The sequence below is a fragment of the Halichoerus grypus genome, chromosome 7, assembly GCF_964656455.1.
Source record: "Halichoerus grypus chromosome 7, mHalGry1.hap1.1, whole genome shotgun sequence".
Classification (NCBI taxonomy): Eukaryota; Metazoa; Chordata; class Mammalia; order Carnivora; family Phocidae; genus Halichoerus; species Halichoerus grypus.
Window position 1 is genome coordinate 140,370,487 of NC_135718.1, and position 24,824 is coordinate 140,395,310.

At 37.3% G+C, this 24,824-nt stretch overlaps 1 protein-coding gene across 1 annotated transcript in view; it reads right to left on the minus strand.

The window, feature by feature from the left end:
• Nucleotides 1–24,824, minus strand: part of USH2A (usherin) — a 687,474-nt gene that overhangs the window by 47,731 nt on the left and 614,919 nt on the right. Inside the window, exon 61 of the mRNA XM_078078672.1 lies at nucleotides 1,005–1,232. Coding sequence (XP_077934798.1) covers nucleotides 1,005–1,232 — 228 coding nt within the window. The remainder of the gene's footprint in view (nucleotides 1–1,004; nucleotides 1,233–24,824) is intronic.

Genomic DNA, 24,824 nt, shown 5'->3' on the forward strand with positions numbered 1-24,824 from the left:
TAAGCAGTGAGGTGAGGCTGCTACATGGAGGCCCACAAGGATGCGCCTGGGCCTGTGAGCTGTAGTTACAGTTCTAAGTTGTTGCTGTAGGTAATTTCTGCTGTCATCTTCCTTATAGGGTTTTTAGGGAAGCTTTCTCCAAAGTTACAGCTTAGTCTCAAATGTTCTCTGTGGCATTAATGGGGGACTGTTTGCCACCTTGAGAAGGAGTGGTCAAGGAGAGGTAGTGCCCACAGGAGCAGCCACCCCAGCCGGCAGAAGGCAGCCGATCAGGGCCTGAGTGGTGGTCCAGGGCCAGAGGCAGCCACAGACTGACAGGTAAGTCACCCCAACTGTTGGGGAGGAACGGCCAAAAGGGAAATGAAGACTGGCTTGCATGTGGGTGATCATTCAAAGTTACAAAATGCAGTCTAATAATAGAAATGCAACCTTATTTGTGCTCACAGACTGGTAAAACCTGAGATGCACCTAGGACATTAGTAAGACTGCTCTTCATGGCTATGCATGGAGGCGGGGGCGTTAACAGACATGGGGGGCTTCCTGTCTTCTGCTCAGTGAGCTCTGCTCAAAGCACAAATTAGGCAAGACTTAAGCAAATAACTGGGCAGGATAATTCAGGAGGCAGTAGGAACAGTCATTTAGAGTTCAGTTTTGGCGTGGCTTCCTGACTTCAAATTGCAATTCGATCATTTGCAATGTGGGCTTGGACAATTATTTAGCTTTTATAAGCCTCATGAAATTTAGTGGCACCTACCTGGTAGGGTTGATGTGCAAATTAAATGAGATAATCCACGGAGAGCACTTAGCCCAGTGTTGGGTTCATAGGAAACATAATACATGGGAGCTAGTTTTTCCGATCTATGATTAAGTGCCTGGAGGATCTATCAAGGAGGATTAAACAGACGGTGAAGGGTGTTTTCCCAGAGTGACCTGATGGCATGTCAGGGCTCATTTATTTATCTGGAGAACACCAAACATGATTTCATATTCAGAGTAGACGTTACCTTAATCACACCATTGGTTCTCACCGGCTCTGGCCACTGTAACAACAACGCCCGGCCGTTCTCCTGCTGTTCTACGGTAAAGTTGCTCAGTCCACTTGGGGAAGATTCTAGGGTTTGAACCACAGTCCAGGGGCTTGAAACTTCTCCTGCCTGGTTTGTGGCCACAATTCCAATGTGATATGTTGTGAATGGTTCTAACCCAAACAGGTGGGCTTGAAGGCTCATTCCCTGCACGAAAATTAACAGGTTAGTTTTCTTTTAGAAGCTGCTAACAATTGCTGGAAGATCATTCTCTGACCAAGGTATAGTAGCAATGACAGCAAAAATATCACAACAGAGTTTTTGAATTATTAAGAAAACAATGTGTTTTTTTATTGTTCTTCACACCTGAATAAATTATCTAATGTTGTGTAATTTCAGACATACACAAAATATGGATCAGATAGGATCCTTGCCTTTCCAGAGTTTGCAACCCAGAGGATGTGATATATAACATAAAAAAAAAAATCTTTGATGCTTCGGGTCAGTGCTACATCCAGCTCATGGTGGAAATCAGTGGCACCAAGTTTCATGACAAAGAATGGGATAATCTTAAGGGTTTGGAGATCTGACTGGAACAGTTAATCTCCAGCACCATTTGTTTACACATACGACTCTCTCTAGTCTCCCTCTCTCATTCTCTTGGTATTTATATCTTACAAATGCAGTAAAACAGACACAAGAAAACAAAACAACAAGCAAACTGAACTATGAATGCACAAACACTCTTAGAGAAGTCTACTAGTGATATACATGTGAAAATATTTTCATTTGTTAAAAACACCATAACTAGAACCATCAAACTTACCAAAAGTAATTGTTAGCTAGGCTTTGAGAATTTGGTTTTTGCTGATTTAAAAGAAAAAAAAAAAGATAGTAGAATTAAGGTTTTTTTTTTTTTTTCTTCCTGCTTGGAGAGAACATTTAACGTATTTTACATAACTAAAAGCTGGAACTAAAAGTCTCATGTTTTGAAAGAGCCCAAGGTGCTCTTTCTACATCTGGGCCGGATGGACATGTCTGTTTACAAATAGCAATTATGTCTGAAAGTGGGCCGTTAATATGTGTATAGGTACACACACACACACACACACACACAGACACATACAGACACAGAAACACCCAGAGACACACAGACACACAGACACATACACACTTTCTTTTGCGTACTATACGTGAATAATCATGAGGAAGTTTTGACTGGCTTAATGGGATACTTATGCTTAATGGTGTGTAAGATCAGGTTTGGTTTATCAGATGTTTAAATATGACAGTTTTCAATTGTCTTCCCCTTGGTGGATACAAAAGGACAAATGTGGGGGAGAGAAGAGGAAGTTATTTCTGAGAGTAGATACCTGAAAGCATCAGACAAAATTATGTGAATGGAAATTCTCCTTAATGTAGAGGCATCCAAATATTATTTTGAATAAAATCTAAAACAAGGTGGCGCAATCGAACTGAACCATTTTCCAAAAAACTGGCCAGACAAAACCAAAACACATCGCAGAAATAATTTTTGACACTGTTTCCTCACATTCTTGGTTGTAAGTTTCAACTGTTAAATGTCTCTTATTATGTGTTAAACACAAGCAGAGAAAATATAGTTTCCTTTATTTATCAAAAACTTGTAAGTTAATTTTCCTCTTTCGATAAGTCCCATTATGATATTACATGCTAACCTCTTGAAATCTTTTAATATTTAAACATTTGCTAAGCAACCAGACTCTGAAACAAATTTTATAGAAATACTAATTTCTCTTTTTTAAAATATTAAAAGTTAGATCATAAATATTTAAAACTTATTTCTCCACAACATTGGATTGGTCTTTTAGATAAATACAGCACAGAACTAGAATGACCATAATGAATATTAAATCTGAAGATGCTACAAGTCCCGATTGCAAACATTCTTTTCTGATAAATGATTCCTTTTCTGTAGAAATAGGGCAAACACGGGCAAGATTAATAATGCAAAAAAGAAAAACTCTTTGTTCAGAATATTCAGTAATAGATGCCAAAAAAGCATAAGCTCCAAAGCAAATAGTAATCACCTCTAACAGATTATATATAAAAAAGGTAGGCTGTTGGGGGACATTTAGAGATAGCTTTTGTCATAAGAAACATGAAAAGCATGTGGGCTATAAAGCAAAAACATATGTATATTGTCAATAGCAGCACCTGCTCAATTACAGTTTATTTCAGAGCTGAGAATTCCATTCAGCCCCTAGATGGCAATACTACCAAACACTTTTGGTAACATGAGTACTTAATGATTAACAACTGGCATTCAGTCATCCAACACACTCCAGGCAACCATTAAAAAAATAACAAAACTGATTTCATTATAGATCCTTTTAATAAACATTTATAGCTCAGATCCTCAGAAAGCAGAAGTATTCAGAACGCCCTGGCCTCAAAACATCCGCCATCTAATGTAGAAATATGACCTGCAGATCTCAAGTTGAAGTTCGTGCATGCCTGACACAGAGATCTTTAGAGGTTTATTCCTACAAAAGGTGATTACAGTAGTTGTTTTGCTTACTTTGGTCTGTATCTTAAAAGAAAAAAAAAAGAAAGAATCTCATATTGTAAATGTAAAGGAAATGTAAAGGAGAATTTTTATACATAAATTTATGCTGAGGACAAGTTCTCACATTGTGTTGTTATTTCTGCAGAGCTACAACACACACACACACACACACACACACACACACACACCTTAAATAAGCCTCATTAATGACCATGCTTTTTGTCAATGTTTAGTAAAGGCCACATATAAAAAAATGCAGAAAATTTAAAAATGGCAAGATGATCCTTACCAATATATTCTTCAACATTTAAAGAAATCATTTACATTATTCTCTCCTGAATGGGTTTCCAACACCAAAGTTCACTATTTTAGAATCCTGGTGTAAAATTTGGGCAGAGTTCATTCTGCGGATTGGGTTGTATCTTGTTTGTTTATTCAGTTACTTGGTTTTTTTCCCCTTAAATTCAGATTTGCTTGAACACTGTCTACCTTAAGTGTTTTGGATTAAATTCCTTCCTTTGGGGATGTAGTGTTCTCTGCTACTGACTAGTGAAAGTCATCATTAAAAACCCTTTTCTTCCCTTTCATTCCTCTGCTCCCCCTACTTCCATCCCCTATGGAGATGATCTTGATTCAATACTCTTACTTCTTCCTCTTCATTGTCCTTATTTTGTTCCTTCTTTCCCTCACTCTTCCATCTTACTGATTCTTAGGAGATAGATTTCTTGTTATCCCTGATCTCTGGGCTACAAGCTTGTGCTCACTTCCCATCTGTCCTTGTCCTTCCCATGTTCACATCTACCTAATGTTCATATTTTTATTCTACAAGTATTTAACTACTTTTGTTAGGCAGCAGGTGGAAAGAATGATTCAACAGAGGAAAAGAGGCATAATCCAGTCTCTGCAATCTAATATTTCCAATGAGACTTAGCTTTTTTAAAAAAAAAAAAACTTACATGCATAAGGGTCAGAGTCTGGATCCAAATCCGTATGTCCTTTTATGAGACATAAAGACAAGACTCTCTGGAACACTTTGCCGTTGAGGTTCTGCTGGCAATTTGAACTACATTTTAACCTCTCAACTCTGCTCCTGGGGGCACATGAAACTACTTGGAGTCTTCAGCAGTCTGACAATTTTACACCATCTCCTCTGATTATTTTTGATGACTTGAAGTGCCCCAAAGGTGGCCATGGGGTCAATAGGTTTATGTAGGTTGAAAATGATCAAAAATTACCATTGATCTGTAGCTGTCAATAAAAGGCTGCGTGGGGAGACTCCCTGCACAAATGTTTAAACTGCATAAAGCAACCTAACTTAGTCATCTTTGAGTCTATTGATCTGATGATCCAGCAGTTTCCAAAGCTTTCCCTCTGGTCTTTGTGGTGCGTTTTCACTGAACCCACTTACCTTGGCCCTTAGGAATCTTTTTACCCTGCTCCTGGTAATGAACCCAAACAGGGGCATTCAGATACTGCTGTGCTCATCAACAGAGTATTGTGTGTGCTTATTACATTTTGGAAAGGGTTAATCTTCCTGGTCACCATCAACTTCATTCCCAGCTGATGCGGTTTCTTCTGCCTATACTCCTTATCATGGCTTATCATACACTCCTCATTTTAAAATGTGTGACTTTTGGCCTATAAATCCTAACCCGGTTACAGGATTCTTTTCCTTGTTAGTTATCATGAATGCCAAGATCCAGAGAATATGTCATATCAAAATTTTGCTTTCTTTTGTATAAAGAGAGCTTCAGAGGAATCTAAATTTAATTATATTAACCTCTGTTTTCCTTAGTTGAACCATTTGGGTGCTTCTTCTTAGTTTTATCATAAGTTATAATTTTCCTATAAATATAACAATAAACAAATGGTTATAGACAAGTTTCTGGTGTAGACTACAAATAAAACACGAGAAGTAGGAAAAGCTCTTATTTACTATTATTTACTATTATTCTTATTTACTATTGCCTAAAAGCCATGGCTTTGGACAGAGTACAGCCAATCAATAGGATGATTTACATATTTTAATGCTGACAAATCAACACAAAATATTTTTGTAGATTTCTGAAAGCCAGATCATTTGAGGCATGGGTTCTGGAGGTCTATCTTCCTTTCCATTTATAAAGTTAATGTTTAACTTCTCCAAAGTTGATCAACATATTTATATCTAGTACTCATTTTGTAAAAGTCCCATCAGTCTCAATACAGAAGTGATCTTTTATTACCCATAGCCAAATAGCAGCCTTGAATACTTACCCATAGTTATCTAAGTATGAGACTTCCAAGTCTGCAAAATGTTAATACAGAAAATTTCCACTGATTTCACATGTGATTTACTTTACCACTGCTATCTCTGCCTACAAACCTCCTGGCTGATAGGACAAAGACATTTTTTGATGGCACACACATACATGCAGTGTTGCTCCTGAATCAAAGATTGATTCATAATACAAGAAAGGTAGAAGAAAAACCCTTTAAGTTCATGGTCTGTTGTTTTACCTGCATGAAGTGTGTGCGTGTACTAGGGGGCATTGCTAAGTTGTATGACAGAGCTGCTAAAATGGTTAGTAGAAACATCTAGTATTGTTGTTCTGTAGCTACATTCAATCTTTTTTTTTAGATTTATTATTTATTTATTTATTTATTTTAGAGGTGGGGGGAGGGGCAAAGGAGAGGGGGAGAGAGTCTTAAGCACGCTCCATGCTGAGAGTGGAGCCCGATGACGCCAGGCTCGATCTCATGACTCTGAGATCAGGACCCGAGATGAAACCAAGAGTCAGATGCTTAACCAACTGAGCCACCCAGGTATTCCCCGCCCCCCCCAATTCAGTTCTTTAAACACCTTTGTGCATCTAGTATGTACAAGATTCTATAAAGTTGCTGTGGGGGAAATAAGATGGATAACAGAGGCTCCTGACTCTTAGGAGTTCATAATTTACTAGAGCAGGTCAATAATAAACATAGATATACACAATTTGGAGTGTGGTAAGTGCTGTAGCAGAGTGCCAGGGAAATACTGAAGGCACACTTCTAATTGGGAAGGGAGGAGGCTGAGGAGTGGGGCAGACTTACTTGGGAGGTAGCATCTGATATAGGTCAGGAAAGATGCAGAGTTTGAGTAGATAAAAACATGTGAGTGATTAGAAGAAAGAACAGAAGAAAAAATGCAGGATGTGTTTGAGAATGAGCTGGGAGCTGCATGGAGCCGAAGTATAGGGAATAGAGGGGATTTAGGCTGGAAAGGGATTGGTGGCAAGACTGGAGAGGGCTATGAAAATCACCCTAATTTTTTTGGATGAAAATTGGTTAGGAAACACTGGGTAGCATTAGGCAAAAATGTGAAGAACCAATTTGGTATAAAGAGCAATTTGAGAGAATACAATGCAATTTGAGAGAATAATGGGGTGTTAAAATTTTGCCCTATTGTGGTATGTAGGTCATGGTCAGTGACTGATGAAATAAAAAATCTGCCAGGAATTAATTAATGAATTCATTTAGATATTATTCAGCCAATAAATATGGATCATCATATATAAAAGATAATAGGAAAGTATTTTCTTAGGACTAAGATTTTAAAAATTTTTATTGAATGTTTGCTCTATCTCACAATTTGTAATTATTCTTTCGATGCAGATGTTTGTCTTTTGATCACAGTCAAAGTGGGGATTATAAAAACGGGGCTGAGTCGAAGCCCATTATACTGTCCTCTGTCCAGACCACTATCAGAATCACAGGTACCTGGTCTGTTTTTCTGACAGTGGGCACATGTTTGTGTGGAGTCATCCACACCCTTGCACTGGTCACTGGTACATATCAAACAGCTATGAGGCAGCTGGAAAGGTTAGGGACACTACTGATGACCACACATAGAATGAGACCAAAAGCACACACAAGTGTTAAAGCATTCCTAGCTCTGGGTTCTAACTAATGTTCGAAGGCGTAGTTTGAAAGATCTCAAGAAAGTAAAAATGCATATCCTCCTTTTAAGTAATTATGATATGCATTATTATAATTGATGATTCAGGGGCCATTTGTTGAAGCAATTGTAAATTTCAAACAAAATGTTCAGTTTGGAGTATGCATATGCTAGTGCTAGGAGTGTGCACTTTTATGTCTTTACTCCCACAAATACCTGTTTTGTATTTGATATGTAAAAGAGGGGTTTTCATTTTTTCCTCTTTCAGAATATATCATTCATTTTGTAATGGGGGGGTCAATGCAAAAAGAAGATTCAATTCAAAGATTTTTTTCTTCATGGACAAATGGGCTCTATCAATTTAATCTATAAAGCAAAAGCTAGAGTTCTTGCAAAATGAACGATGATGCCTCAGTTACCATAAAAACATTGGAGAAAAAAAGAATGGTTTCGAAATGGCTCATTTTTCAAAGGAGAAGAGGAAAAAAATTAAATTTGTGATAATTAAATTTTAAAGTGGCAAATCAGTCACACTAAATATTAAAAAGCAGTACTTCTGATCTATCAAAATTAAAAATGTGCATAGTCTGTGACCCAGCAATTCTACTCTGGTAATCTATTTTATGGCAATACTAGTAAAATTGTACTAAAATATATTTAAAAGAATTTCATTCCAGCCATAGTCTTGTATTTACTCAATCCTTGATGAAGGACATATTTATTGAGGGCTTCCTGTATAATAAGCAGCCTCTGAAGCTCTGAGGACAGAGCAGAAAGCAAAGGATACATGGACACTGCCCTCTTGAGTTTTACATTATAATGGGGAAAAATGGGCAATATATAAGCAAAATAGAGAATTAGAAATGGTGGCAAATTATGAAGGTATTAAGTAGAGTATTAAAATAGAGTTTGGGTTTAGGTGGTGGGGAAGAGTGAGATACTTGGTTTAAGAAGGGTGATTTGGATCTTTGAAAAAGTTCCATTTAGGCAAGAATGCTGAAGAAACCAACCATGTAAAGAATAGGAGGAGAAGCTTTCAGGCGAAAGGGAAGAGCTTGGTATTTCTGCTGACAGTGAGAAGCTAGTGTGAGTGAGAGGGAGGGTTGCACAGGATAAGGTCAAAGTGATGGGCAGAAGTCAGATGGTGAAATCTTGTAGACCAACATTAGAGAGTCTGATTCTAATTTCAATGGAAAATTATTGAAGGCCTTTAAGCAAGGGAGTGACATGATTTATTGTAGGTTTTAAAGAGATGATCCTGGCTGCTCTGTGGAGAATATATGTAGGGGGTTGTATTAGTCTACTCAGGCTGCCATAACAAAACATCAGTGACTGGCTTAAAAAAACAGAAATTTATATTCTCCTAGTTCTGGACGCTAGGAGTGCAGATCAAGGTGCCATCAGGCTTGGTTTCTGGTGAGGCCTTGATTGTATCTACTTGATTGTAGATAGCTGCCTTCTTACTCTGTCCTCTCACAGCCTTTCTCTGCATGCACATAGAGAGAGGGAGAGACCTCTGGTGTCTCTTTTTCTTCTTATAAGGGCACCAGTTTTACCAGATCAGGGCCCATTCTTACAACCTCATCTAACCTTAATTAATTCCTAAAGTCCCTACCTCCAAATACAGTCACATTGGGGGTTATGGATTCAACATATGAATTATGGGGGAACACAATGCAGTCCACAATAGGGGTCAAGAGAAGGAGTGGCTTTTGCAAAAGTCGGGAGGGGTGCTAGTTTCTTGGTCTGCAGTGGTAATGGTGGAGATGGAACTAAGTGGATGGATTTATGTTTTGGAAATAGAGCCAAGAGAATTATGACAGATTGAATGTAGAAGAAAGGGGAAAGAGAGGAATCAAGGAGGACTCTCGGGTTTGCCTTGAAAGAAAGGGTGGATGGTGGTACCATTTAATGAGATGTGGAAGTCTGAAAGAGTAACAGATTTGGGGAAAGAGGGAATCATTTTGGCCATATGAAGTTTACATATCTCATAGAGCTATGAATCTCTAGTGCTGAGTAGAGACTAGGTTAGGAATATACATCTGAGAGTCACTGGACATCTCTCCTCAAATCTGGTCTCAAATCCAATGGCCTTCTCAATCTCTCCACTTTTATTTCTAATACATCTCAAATTTAACAAGTCTTAATATGATCTCTTGTATAGTTTGTATTATGTTAAGTAGGTTAAAGTGGAACTATATATCTCAGAATCCCATTCTGTGGCAATCACACCTTAAGGTGACCATGAGTTAGTTATACCCTGGTAAAATTCACCTCCCCTTGAGTTCAGGCAGGACCCATGACTTACTTCTAAACAATGGAAAATGAGATATCACTCATATCACTCACGTGAATGTAAGAGATACCATCTTAGCTGACTGACAGCAAAATTCTCCTGTTGGTCTTGGGGGAGGAAGCTGCCACCTTATGAGAGGGCTGTGAAGATCCCTGTGGCAAGGGACAGTAGATGGCCTCTAGGACCTGAGGGCAAAGTCAATAAGAAGCCAGCAACCCCCAAGGCCTAAAACCACAAGGAAATCAATTCTGCCAACAATCTGGAAGAAAATACTTCCTTAGTAGGCTTCAGATGAGAATGCAGCCCAGCGGGCATCTTGATTGCAGAACAAAGGACCCAACTAAGCCATGTCTAGACTTCTGACCCATGTGACTATGATAGAACACATACATATCTTTTTAAGCCACTAAGTTTGTGGTAATTTGTTCTGTGGCAGTAGGAAACTAGTGCACCATCCCTTTATGGTTCTGGGCTAAAGTTGGTGAGAGATTTGCAGGATGAAGTAAAGAGGCAACCGTTATTCCCTGAAGTTCATTGAGGTTAGATGTGGAGATAAATAGGCACAGAGGTCCAAGTTTCAGTTTATCCTCATTCTTTTTTGCTCCATATCTGGGCTCTTCCTTCCAATTGCTGACTATGGGTGGCCGTGGGTCTACAATTTAATATTGGCTTCACAGGGATGGTAGCTACACAGAGGCACAACTTCCCATTGGTGTTGCCACAAATTTCTTCCTGACAGTTCCATTTAGGCGGCTGGTCATGCCTGGCTTCTTAGACTGGATGGGTGGCAGCTCTTTTATCCATCCTCTTACTCCTCTCTCTGGATCTTCACTTTTCCAGCTCTTCCCACAGTTTTGTGAATTCTAGCTCCTGTAGGAAATCCCCTATGCCCATACCCATAGTGCTCAGTTTCCTCAACTAAAATGTGTCAGATGCACCCACCAAAGCTGCTTCACCTGGAGTTCTCTTTTTTTCTAGATGATGACAACTCCATCCATCCAATTTTTTAGGCCAAAAACTTTAGATTCGTCCTCTCTTTCCCTCACATCTAAAGCTAGTCATTAGGAAATAATTTTGGATTTATTTAACTTCAAGATACATCCAGAATCCTACCAGTTCTCATCACCTTTACTACAACCACCCTGCTCCGAGACATTCTCTTCCACTTCCATCACGCAATAGTCAACTTAACTGGTCTTTTAACCTTAACCACCACTCCCATCCACACAACAATCAGAATGGTATTTTGAAACATGTCAGGCCACGAGGCACCTTTGCTCAAAACCTTATAGTAGCTCTCATGTCATTCAGAGTAGAAACCTGTTCTTGCCCACCCTCTAATTTTCCCTGTAACATCACCTCCTACCTCCCTCTCCACATGCAAGCTGCACTACAGCCACACTAGTCTTGTTGTTGTTCCTCAAATACATCAAACAAGCTCCTGCCTTGAGGGCCCTGAACTGGCTGTTTCCTCTGCCTGCAACCCACTTTACCCACAAGACAGCTTGGGTAACTTCAGTTCATCTTTTCATTGAGCCACTTCTATTTAAAATTGCAATCTGCCACTTTCCTCCCCCACTCCTCCCATTTTGGACCCCTTTTCTTGCTTTCTATTTTTCTCTTTTCCAAAGCCTTCATCACTCATTTCTAACATATCATGTAATCTATTAATTGATTACGATTATTATTTATTCTTTCTCTCTTTTTACTAGACTGTAAGTTCCACTGGAGCAGAGACCTGTATGTGTTTCATTCTCTGCTCCAACCCAAGTGTCTCTAATTGTGCCTCATAGAGAGTAAGTGCTCAAAAAATATCTGTGCTATCAATGAATATGGACAGGATTGAAAATGAAGGGATGGGGTGAAGAAGAGAGTGCAGAGTGGGTCTAAGAGGAGTCTGAGAAGAGAGTTAGGGAGAGTCTAGGAAGAGAGCGTAGGTAGAGGAGAGGGCCCAGCACCAAAGTCAGTGTCAGAAGCAGGGTGAGGATGAGAAGTTCAAGCAGAAGAGAATGAGTCAGTAATGAAAACTAAGAAGAGACCAGTGAAGTAGGAAGAAAACCAGGAGAGTGCAATTTCACGGACACCAAAAGAAAAGGATATTTTGTAAAAGGAGGTGTGGTCATCAGTGTCAAATGATGCTGAAATTTTTTTTTTGTTTTGTTTTGTTTTATGATGTCGAAATGTTAAAGAAGTTGTCCACAGAAAGGTCTTTGGATTTGGTGGCAAGTGGTCTTGAAATAAGCCTTTTAGTGGAATGTAGAGACAGAACTCTGATTGGAGAGGAAGAGAGAACCAGATGTGTGGAAGGAGAAGCCTGGACTATTAACATAACTCTTTTGAGAAGTTGGCTGTAAAAGAGAACAAGGAAAGAGGATGGTAGCTGGAGGGGCCTGTGGGCCTGTGTGGTCACATTTTTTTTTTTTTTAAAGGGAGATACTAGAACAAGTTTGTATATTGATAAGAATTCTTCAATAATAAGGAAGATATTGTTAATTTAGAATTAAATATCAGGACTTCCTTTTCACTTTGCATGTAGAAAATAGGTTAGCCAAAGTTTTGCGTATGGCAAACAGATATGGATGTGCTCAGATATCAGCCAATTAATTTGGAGTTGGCCTTAGCCTCTGTAGCAAAGGCATGTTTCATACTAAGAGCTGCCATCATTGTTTGCTTAGCTCTTTTCATAGATAAATTTGGAACAATAAACATCATCAAAAAATGAAGTGGCAGATAAACTACAAGGCCCATTATCTATTAAGAACAGGTTCTTAATCTCAGGAAACAAACTGGGGGGTGGCTGGAGTGGTGGGGGGTGGGAGGGATGGGGTGGCTGGGTGATAGACATTGGGGAGGGTATGTGCTATGGTGAGCGCTGTGAATTGTGTAAGACTGTTGAATCACAGACCTGTACCTCTGAAACAAATAATACATTACATGTTAAAAAAAAAAAAAAAAGAAGAAGATAGCAGGAGGGGAAGAATGAAGGGGGGGAAATCGGAGGGGGAGACGAACCATGAGAGACTATGGACTCTGAGAAACAAACTGAGGGTTCTAGAGGGGAGGGGGTGGGAGGATGGGTTAGCCTGGTGATGGGTATTAAAGAGGGCACGTTCTGCATGGAGCACTGGGTGTTATATGGTGATTAACATAATATAATAATAAAAAAAGAATAAACCAAAAAAAAAAGTGTTGATACATTAAAAAAAAAAGAACAGGTTAATTTTTTTTAAATGTTTTAATTAAATTATTACTTTCAATAAATTGTATCTTCCAAGTGAAGAGTACACAATGAAAGTTATGTACCCAGTGGTAAAAAAAAAAAAAGTTTTTTTAAAACCTTTTTCTTTAAACAATTTGTTATCAGTTTACCATTTTCTTGTCTATCCTTCCCAAGATAGGTAATTACTTTTGAGCAGAGTTTTTGCTTTTACGTATCAGACCTGGTGTAAAGTACTTCACGTGCATTATCTCATTTCATCTTTGCAAAAGAGCTATGAGGTTGATAATATTACACATGAGGAAACTGAGTCTTAGATGAGTTAAGTAACTTGCCCAGAGACACACTGCCAGTAAATGGCACGGTTACGATTTTATTCCTGTATTACATTGAGTTCAAATGTTCTTGTCAACTGTGATAGTGGTTCTAACATCTGGGTCCCAGGACCCATATTTCTTAAAAACAATAGAGAATCCCCCAAATCTTTTGTTTCTGTGCTTTACATCCACCAATACTGGACCATATTAAAAATTAAAGCTGAGGAAATTCTAAAAGAAAAAAAAAGAGAGAGAGAGAGAAAGAAAAAGAAAAAAAGAATACAGAAGCAGGTATTCTATTAGCCACCAGAGTGATAACATCATCACACTTCATGTAGCCTCTGGAAAACTCCACTGTACACTGTGAGGGGATGAATGTGAAAAAGAGACACAATGTCTTAATATTAACATAAAATATTTTCGACCTGGAAGACCCCGGAAGTTTCTGGGACTCTAAGGTGTTCACAGACCCTACTTCGAGTGCCAGTTAACTACATTATACCCTGCTTTAATTGGCAGCTCCAATGAAAGATTAATCAAAGATTTGTTTGAACTTTTGTGCTGTGAAGAAAAGAGTCTTATATTTCCAACTTTTGATAATACACTCATAATACTTGTGATTAAATATGAAATATCTATGTATACATAAGTCTTATTAGTAAAGCTTTTAATTAGAGTTAAAGAGTCAAAGAATGATGAAACTCTATTCTACTGCCTCACTTTGTAGTTGAACCTAAAGTCCAAATGGTTTAAATAACCTGTACAAGATCCTATGACCCATCAATACCAGCTTTGCCATTGAGTCTGAGATTCTCAACTCATGTATACACACTCTTTTTCAATTAAAATTAAAATTATTTGCTTGAAACAAGAAGTCCCAAATTTCTTTGTCATAAACATTGCTACTTATGAGAGAGAATGGGTTTGAATTTACTCCTAAATTGACCTTTTTTCTTAGTGGATCTTCTACTATATTACATTTGTCTGTTCGTGGTGTTTTTCCTCTCAGTACAAAGTGAACTTTTGTTTTAGGACTATTTCTTAGCCTCACATTATCACAGTTTCCTCATATGTAAAAAGGGAATAATAATAATAGTACTTACCATTTTGAGTTTGTAAACTTTAGTGAGATAAGCCTTGGAATAATGCCTACCATGTAGTAAGCATTTAATAGGTGCTAGATTTTATCATTATTATCCTAAGCATCTAAGAGATGCTTCTACACGTAAGACATTCAATAAACAGTTCTGGAAGATATGAATGAATAAATGGATAAGTCTAAAGCAATGAATAATTCATAAGGCATTTTTACTGCATAGCACCCTGGCTTGTATGGAGAATATATGGAGGATGATATTTTGAAAAAAGGCATAGCATCTCATGAAAGTAAGCACATCTTTTAAGTTAAATTTATAAACATTATCCTTGTAAATGTGTTTTAATGAAGACCTAGTAGGTACTGGATAAATGTACATTAAATAATTGAGTAAACTGTAAATTCTTTCTTGTTACTGACTTCAATTATTTGGTCTTTAAAAATTTATTTACACACGTGTACATATAAACTAGATCACATAATAATGAATATGATTTTTCACCTTTATCTATAGGGAGTACTGTGTTCTTACATAACCTGAAATTGGGGGTGAGCTGAAAAAGATAATACCTTTCTCCAGTGAAGAATAAATAATACCATTAGGTGGTATAGGAAATTTGCATAGAGAAGTTGGTGCTTTAAAACACAAAATGACATTTTCCAGAGAGTCTGGGCTATTAGGATGGCAGAAAATCCTTCAGGCTCCATGGATCAAGTTATCCTTAGAAATATGAAAATGTGAACAATTTTTGATAAATGTAAAAATGTACATAAAATGAGCAATTCTAGAAAAATAGAAAAAATTAAACAAATGCACTCAATAATAGATCAATCCAGCTTTATAATAAAATAAAACAAAGTCCCGAATCAGCCCCCTACTCCAAAAATGCCTGGAACCAGAGAGTTTACCAGTGAAGTTTTTTGTTATTGCTTTTAATTAAATCTGTGAGTAACAGATAACTGATATTATGTACAAAGTGTTTAACCAAAATTGATTAAATGGACCAGAGACTGAACTCATATGAAGTTGGGATAATATCAAAACTGGACAATAGCATAACAAGAAAAGTATGTTATAGACCGAAATCACTTGAGATTAGATGAAAAAGTCATATTAGCAAATAGTGTCCAATAGTATATTTAAAAGAAATATTATGATTATACAGGAGTTAGCCCTTAAAAATTGATTTACATATGGTTACTTTAATTAGAATTTAAAAAATTCTACAACCATTTATAATAAAATCTCTTAGCCACATAAAAATAGGAGAAATTATCCTTAATCTGATAAACAGCATTTACTCAAGTCATATAGTAAATCATATTTAATGATAAAGCCTTGTAAATCTCACTATTAATATAACAATCAAGTAAGACAGGATACCCTCTCCATAACATTTTTCTAGATATGTCTCTTGAGGCAAGGGAAACAAAAGCAAAGATAAACTACATCAAAATAAAGGCTTCTGCACAGCAAAGGAAACTATCAACAAAACTAAAAGACAATTTACTGAATAGGAGAAGGTATTTGCAAATGACATATATGATAAAGAGTTAGTATCCAAGATATATAAAGAACTTATACAATTCAACATACTCAAAACAAATAATCCAATTAAAAAAATGGGCAGAAGACATGAACAGACACTTCTCCAAAGAAAACATACAGATGGTCAACAGACCCATGAAAAGATGCTTAATATCACTTATCATTAGAGAAATGAAAATCAAAACCACATTGAGATATTCCCTCACACCTGTTAGAATGGTTAAAATCAACAACACCTGTTGGTGAGGATATGGAGAAAAAGGAACCTTCTTGCACTGTTGGTGGGAATGCAAACTGGTGCAGCCCCTGTGGAAGACAGTAGTGAGGTTCCTCAAAAAATTAAAAATAGAACTACCCTATGATCTAGTAATCACATTACTGGGTATTCACCCACAGAATACAAAAACACTAATTTTAAAGGATATATGCACCCCAATGTTTACTGCAGCATTATTTACAATAGCTAAATTATGGAAGCAGCCCAAGTGTTCATCAACAGATGAATGGATAAAGAAGATGTGGTATACATATACAATGGAATATTAATCAGCCATAAAATGAATGAAATCTTGCCGTTTGCAACAACATGGATGGATCTAGAGAATATAATGCTAAGTGAAATAAGTCAGCCAGAGAAAGACAAATACCATATGATTTCACTCATATGTGGAATTAAAGAAACAAAACAAATGAACAAAGGAAAAAAAAGAAACCAAAAAACAGACTCTTACCTATAGGGAACAAACAGATGATTATCATAAGGGAGGTGGGTGGGAAGATGGGCAAAATAGGTGAAGGGGATTAAGAGTACACTTATCATGATGAGCACTGACTAATGTATAGAATTGCTGAATCACTATATTGTACACCTGAAACTAATTTAACACTGTATGTTAACTATACTGGAATTAAAATAAAAACAAAAACTATTAAAGAAACAGGATGCTCTCTATTCATTACTGTACTGGTAATCGTAGGCAATGCCAGACCAGAGAGAGAGAGAGGGAGAGAGAGAGAAAGAGAGAAGAGAAATCCAGCAGAGAATATTAGTGCTTATCAAAAATCCATTTACTTTTCTACATTCCTCAGCTTCCCTACACACATAAAAGGGGTTATACAACTAATGCATGTGGAAAAAGGGATGTTAGCCACTTTCAGTCCTGGACCTCAAAAACATCTCACAGAGCCCTCCAACATGCTATTCCTTATCATGGTCTGTCATTAATATAAGATGGAGAAGGGCAGCCAAATCCACTAGTGCTTTCCCCACCTTTATTGTGTTAAGCACTGATATTTGGAGTTTTATTTGTTACCACAGCATTTCCTATCTTATCCTGACTAATACAAACATATGTCTTTGAAAGGATGAGAAGTATGGATATTGACTACTTAAAAAGTCCAAAGCATCTAATAATAAATTACGATCAAATCCAGAAATCAATCGTATTTTCTAGTAAGAACTATGACACTCAGATTTTAAAACTTACAATGTGTAGTTACAGAAAAGGTGGGACATGATGTAGTCTATATTCTCGCCAAGAATATTAAGTTAAGGGGAACAGAAACTCTTCTTGACTTGTTTAAGGAGAAAGAAAGTGAAAGAATAGAATCCACGCACGTGAAATACAGCTTTGTCTCTTTGAATCTGGAAATAGAAATACCATAGGATCTAATAATTCCATTACTGGGCCTTTAGCCTCCAAAAATGAAAACACTAATTTGAAAAGATATATGCACCCCTATGTTACTGCAGAATTATTTACAATAGCCAAGATATGGAAGCGACCCAAGCGTCCATTGATGAATGAATGGATAAAGAAGATGTGAGATATATATATATAATGGAATACTATGCAGTCATAAAAGAGGATGGGATCTTGTCATTTGTAACAATTGGATGGACCTAGAGGGTATTATCTAAATGAAATAAGTCAGACTGAGAAAGAAAAGTGCCATATAATTTCACTCATATGTAGGATCTAAAAAACAAATGAATAACCAAACAAAAAAAAAGCTGAATCAGAGTACAGAGAACAAACTGATGGTTGCTGGGAGTTGGGGGGATGGGCAAAATGGGTGAACGGGAGTGGGAGATACAGGCTTCCAGTTATGGAATGAATAAGTCACGGGAATAAAAGTTACATCATAGGGAATATAGTCAGTGCTATTTTAATAGCGTTGTATGGGGATAGATGGTAGCAACACCTGTGGTGAGCATAGTATAATGTATAGAGATGTTGAATCACCATGTTGTACACCTGAAACTGATGTTACTGATGTTACATTGTGTTACATTGTGTATTAACTGCACTTAAAAAAAAAAAGAAATTGGAAAACTGTCAACTTGGAGTTTCTCTCTTTCTGAGGCTGCATGATATTTCCGTCTTCTCTTTCTCTTAACTTGCTTTATTTCTTATTGCCTAACATGGAAAGCAATTCTCAGTCTAAATAACCTTACAGCCTCAGAGTATTCTTGGCCATCTGACCACCATCTCTGTGTGTCTGCAGAGAGGATCTGAGTGGTTGCTAGTTGGGTGATGGATTTGCTGGTCTTGGGTCAGCTGAAGAGGGGAAGGGTCAGATAGTAGAGATCTATGACCCTAGGTCTCCTTTTTCAGTATCAGTTATTAAGTGGTGACAGATCTTGGTGAGAGCATCTATGGTGATCCTAAAACAAACACTCCCAATGAAGGTCATATCTTTGATATTAGACGGAAACATGGCTAAGGATTGCTAAGACTGTCTCTGGAAAGACCTTTCTTCTTGGCAATACTGATTAGTGATCTGATTAACATCCTATCTCTTAGATTTGAAGCAGTCCTGATATCTATATGTCAAAGGAATGCTGCAGAATCAGGTAATTTATTGTTTAAATCTGAGTGTCAGTGACCTTTCAGTCTTTTGAGCTGCTCCTTCCATTTTCTGTAACTCCATTGCTGCTCTTACATGAATGCCCATGTCCTGATTTCAGGGTTTTTTTTCATCCCTGTTCACATAGCTTTAAGGAGAGGAAATCATGGTACCTTCAGATAGAAATAGCTAATTTTCGGCCTCCCAACTTCTGAATGTTTTCCAACCTCACTTACTTGCTCTCCTAGATTCTATTTCACTTACAGTCAAGTGGAAGAATCAAGTGCCAACTTTTCTAATTTGAAAATTATTGGGATGCCATAGCTTGGATCTGATCAGGAAGACTTGTGGATGGCACTGCCAGTCCTCATCAGCATGAACTCCTGCAACTTGCTTCTCTAGGCTTACCCTCTGGCCATCCATGTTCTGCCACTCTTCCTTTGCAGCCTGTGTTCCAGCCTTGTGACTCAGAGGCTTGGTTACCACACTCTTCATCGAGGCCTTGCTTTAGCCCATGACTTCTCCTTTGTTCAGATCGCGCTTTCATTACTGGCAACTCCTAACCATCCTTAGAAAGAAATTTGATGTCATCTTCATTTGGGAGAGTTTCTTGATGCCCCAGGCAGTCACTTGCTCCTCCTTTCTGCTCTTTATCTTGCTTATGGCATTTTTACATTACATCATGGTGATTTATTTACCTGCCTTCTCTCCCCACTAGCCCTTGAACTTAGAGGACAGGGACTGAGGATATGAAATGTGTTTGGCACCTTCTGGATGCTCAGTAGATTTCTGTCAAATGAATAAATGATCTTTTATTTAAATTTATTTTGTTTTTATAAATATTAATTTAATATTGTATGAAAACGTTTTATTAGCAATACGCTAGCTGTTTAAAAAATATTATGCAATTAAACCCCATTTCTTTGAATCCAGGATTCCATTTATTTCAAGACACACTGTTGTTTTATGTATTCCTAAGAAGAAAAAAATGCTTCCAAGTGAATGAAGATACAATGCTTTTTTATCACTTAGAATTTTTATTTTATATTTGGGGAAAGACATCTTTAGACTTGTATGGGCATAGTTTTTTTTTTTTAATTGTATATTAATCTGCTGTTTCTGTGCCTTTCTATGTCTACAATAGCTTTCCATACCAAATCATAGTGTAATCTTTTCGAAAACATTTTAAGTGGCAATTAAACTCAACGTATGTAGTAGCAACAGGGTACATAACTCAACCGAAGTGACGAGAGTGTGAATGGCATTGATCAAGTTTGTGCAAGCACAGGAAATGACAAGTATATAACAACTGCCACCTTCAGCGGTTGTAAACTTGTTAGATGCACATGATTTCAGAGATGGAGAAATGTGAAAAAACGTTCATCATAAAAATCAGTGAGATTCCTGTTCTCTGTTTTCTGAGTATCCCTCCTGAATAGAAAAGGACACTCTATGATAAGAAGCCAGTGCATAACTTCTAGTCCATTGACTTTGGCCAAAGTGACTTGCTCTTGGTGACAACAATGGTGCCAGAAAGCTAAAGCTGGCCTGGTTAAAAGGCTGCTGAAATACACTTCCACCCAGCTATGGTGGGACTGGCAATGGCCCAACTCAAAAACCAGACCTAAGAACTCCCGAATGATGTTGTGAGGATGTAACAAATGGAAACCATTGGGACTCTGGCTGTGCACACGTAACTGTTCTGAGAGACACATCTGGCCACTACCTCCAGTGGCTGCGGCTGTTCCTTCCAGTTATTCTCAGCATATGTTCTTGATGCTTTTCGTTGTTTTCCCAAAGAGTTTCTCAAAGGGTTACAACAGTGAGTGCTTAGTATATGGCAAGCACTTCCCAAGTGCTCTTTGTATTTTAAGTTGTTCAGTCCTTAAACCAACCTCATGGAATAGACAGTTACTACCCTCATTTTTCAGATAAGGAAATGCATGCAAAGACGGTTGAAGCAAACTGTCCACGGGGATAGCTGTCATACAATTATAAGGGGAAGAGCCAGGATTTGAGTGGAGGCATTCCAGCTGTCTGTTGTCTCTACTCAAACTTGGAACTGTGCTGGGTATTGAATCAACTTCTCCTTACCGTCCCCACCAGGACCACCAGACTTTGGAAGGTGGAAGCCAACCTATATCATATCTTGATATAGATATTTTCTCACTTCTTTTTTCTTTTCGCAGGGAACCAGGAAAGGCTTGCTCTGCTCTTTGGCCTAAGCAATTTGTTTGTGTAAATTCTGCTCTCTGGGGAGTCAGGCTGAATGGTCATCTGAAGGGAAATAGAGAGGTTGCTTTTCAAATACGCACAACTTTTTTTTTTTTGCCTATAAGTCAGGAAAAGCACACATAGTGAGTCAAAACTGATGACATTGAGGCTAAAAGAAAAGATATTATAAAGATATACCACTAAGAGACTTCCACAACTTACTTGTAAGAGGCTCCAAAGGGGTTAACTGGTTATCAACAATTGGAACTCAAGTGATTTAGACAGATACTGGTGGTACACTTAAGCAGTTGTGGAATGATATTGAGCTGTTGCTTTGAAAACATTTTAATATAATAGGATTTAAATTTTCTTTTTTCTTTGGATTTTTCAGTTAATATTGGAATTAAATTAAAGCATTAAGTCAACCAGCTTAGTGTAAAGCAAATTATGTCAGGTTCACCATTGAGGGCTTCGTTATGGAATATCTATTGACTCAAGCTTATTAACTTGTAAATCCTCTAGTTTTAGATTATAATCTATTGATTATCTGCTTTTATTTGCGTTTTAAATGAATAAACAAAAAGAAATGATCATGGTTTAGTCATTACACCTTAAGAGAAAATGTACTTAAGCCAAGCATACTTAATTAAAAATAAAAACAACTTTCATTTTTTCTGAGAGCTAGAAGTTGTGGTTCTTATTTTCATTTAGGCAAATCAAAGATTGATTTTAATTTTGCATAACTGTTTTTAATAGACATTTGGACAAAACAGGAAAAAAGTTTATCACTGAGGATAGAAAGTGTTGAGAATCTAGATGCTTTAAACAGTCAACTTATCATCAAAAGCCCTGAGTTCAAGTTTTGGCTCTGTTACTCATACTAGGAAGCCCTTAGGCAAATTATTTACTGTTTCTGAGTCTTGGTTTCTAACAATATCTTTCTCATGGACTTTTGTGAGGATTAAACCAGATGATCTTTCCAAAAGGGCCTGGCGTATCGTTGGTACTCAAGAAAAGTGCTCTGAATCAGATCCTTGCTAATAGAAGCAGCTAAGGAAACATGGGCCTCTGTTGATTTCAAAGGGTAATTGTTTAAATTTGATTTTATGCTTTGTTTAAAGCTCTCATCAAAGAAAAGTGCTGAGATTGGTTTATGGTCTGAGGGTCAAATCCACAGTCAAATATTTATTTAGCATCTACTTTTTTCTAGCATGGTGCTAGGCATGAAAGGCAGTGGAAAAGAAGTAGAAAACATGCAAATCCTGGATTTCAGGAACTGCAACCCATTGGGAATGGAAGACTCACATTCATGAAACCACACAGAAAAACACATGGAAACAACCACTAAAGGGGTATACATAGGAAGTCATCATGGGCCTAAGCATTCGCAAAAGACTCCGCAGAAAGGATGCACTTTAAATAACAATATGTAGGAACTATACAGTAAGAGAGTAGCATTATATCAGTCAATGCAAGATTTAAGCAATTAAAACATATATAAAATTCATTTAAAAAAATCTTACAGTCAAAAGGAATTTACAGTTAGCAATTAACCTTCATATCTGATGCAGAAATCCCAGAAGAGGGTGGGTAAAAAGGCAGGGAGGGAAGGCATCTTTTCAACACAATAAGAACCAAAGACTACTTTGCAAAAATTTTATTTACTGTAACCAAGACTCTGGAATCTGCTTATTTAGAGATTTAGAAATGATTCCATAATAGTTTCACTGACCTGAAGGTAGAAAATTGTTGCCTTGCTATTTGGACTACCTTGTGCAACTAGGAAAGGAAGAAAAAAAAAAAAAGAGCTTAGAGAGGTGGCAGAGGTGATTGATAAGAAAAAATAAGGATGTTATTACATAATGAAGCTTGGGAAGCTCATGCATGAGCCTAGAAATGTTTCCCCACCCCCTCCCTTTTTTTGACCACCTTGCCAGGCTAATGAAAGATGATTGCAAGCTTGTGAAGGCAAGACCACCTAGAACTCAGATCCTTCAAAAATGAGTTTGGCTGATCTCATCAACCAAATAGTCCCAATTAGATAAGAAAGGGAAGTCATAAATATTACCACTGGTCTCTTGACTTATGGTAGAGAAATAAATTCTATAAATGATACTGTTTTTGTTTTCTTTGTGTCTTTATATCAATATTCATTCTCTTCTTTTAGGCCACTCTTGTATATGTGACATGTTGGAGTGGTTACTATTTAGTTTTTGGGCTACAGATGATCAAAATTGGATTGTGAAATAACTAGAGAAAGATTGGAGACTTAACAAGAGCTCCTGGGCTTGAAGCTGGCTTTTGTAATTGGAAGAGACTTATTTGGTTTGCCTGGAATGTGGGGACATTTTGAAAGACTATACAGGAAGAAATGAAGGCTGTTAGATAGCTTGGGGGATGCGCTGGCCTTCAGGGAAGACTTCATTACCAGTGTGCGAAGGATATAAACCCAAAGAACAGTTTTGGAAACTGGGAAAATATATTACACATCTGATGGTTGAGACTTATATTCCCAAGCAATGAGCATTTATCTGTCCAAGATGCGCCAGTGATTGAACATGACCTTTTGAAATCCTGGGCTGAAGGTCAATGCACATGCTGATGGGTCATGGGAATTAAGTGGACCACCCAGACTCCTGAAGCCCAGAATCTGAGCATACATCCCCATTCCTGAATTAAAATTCTTCTCCTAGTTAACTGCATGGTTTTCTCCTTTCTTCCTAATCTCTGTGCCAGTGTCACCCTCTTGTGAGGCCTTCCCTGGCCTCCCTACATTAAATATCACCTTCCCTGTCCTAACAGCCCAATGCCTTCCCCACTCCTACAACCGGCCCATAGAACATTCATCTGACTAGCCAACAGAACACCTCTGATCCCTCATAGATGATTTTTTTCCATTATCATATATTTATATATTTTCCCTTATCATATATTTATATCAGGCATATATATACATATTTAATATACATTAAAATATAAAATATATACTTATAAAAATATATATATAATTATCTTGTTTACTGTCTTTCCCCACTAGAATAAGAGCTTCAAGAAGGAAAGAATTTTGTCTGGTGTATTCAGCGCTGTCTATCCAGTTGGCATATATTAGGTGCATGTTGACTGTGTAAGTAAATGAATGAATGAAGGTTCTGGATCAGTTGCTAGAAAGGGAAGAATGGGGGCGGTTACAACATGGAGGAACTGGAAATATTTATCTCATTTACTTATTTGCTTCTAGCACATAGTGATAAATTACAGTTTATGGTTCCATGCTAAGTGGTTTATGTATCATATTATCTGGTTTTAACTATACTATCTTTGCATACATGGGTGACTTTCAGGATTCCTGAAAGAATTAAAAAACATGGTTCAAATATCATACTAATAAGTCATACATAAATGCAGAACAAGTAAATGGCCAATTTGATACTTCTTACTTTCGGTGCAAGCTCATAACCAGCCACAGTATGAGGTATAAACACTCATAGTCCGATCCTGTTACACCGGATGTTGACAAAGAAATTTGAAATTATCAAGACCACTTGGAAAATGGATTGATATCCAGTATTATTAACGATGAACTTTTCAATAAATGTATATTGTGCCTTGAGATACCAGCTAATGATAGTATTAGCTCATGATTAACCAAATATTCTATTGGTAACCTTATTCATATCTATACTTTTTTTTTAATACTTTTTAAAATTTCTATTTTCATAGTGTAAGTAACATTTGTTCACTAGTGCATACTTTATAATCTATAAATAAGTAATGGGGATGTGTGTTCCCAAAAGTT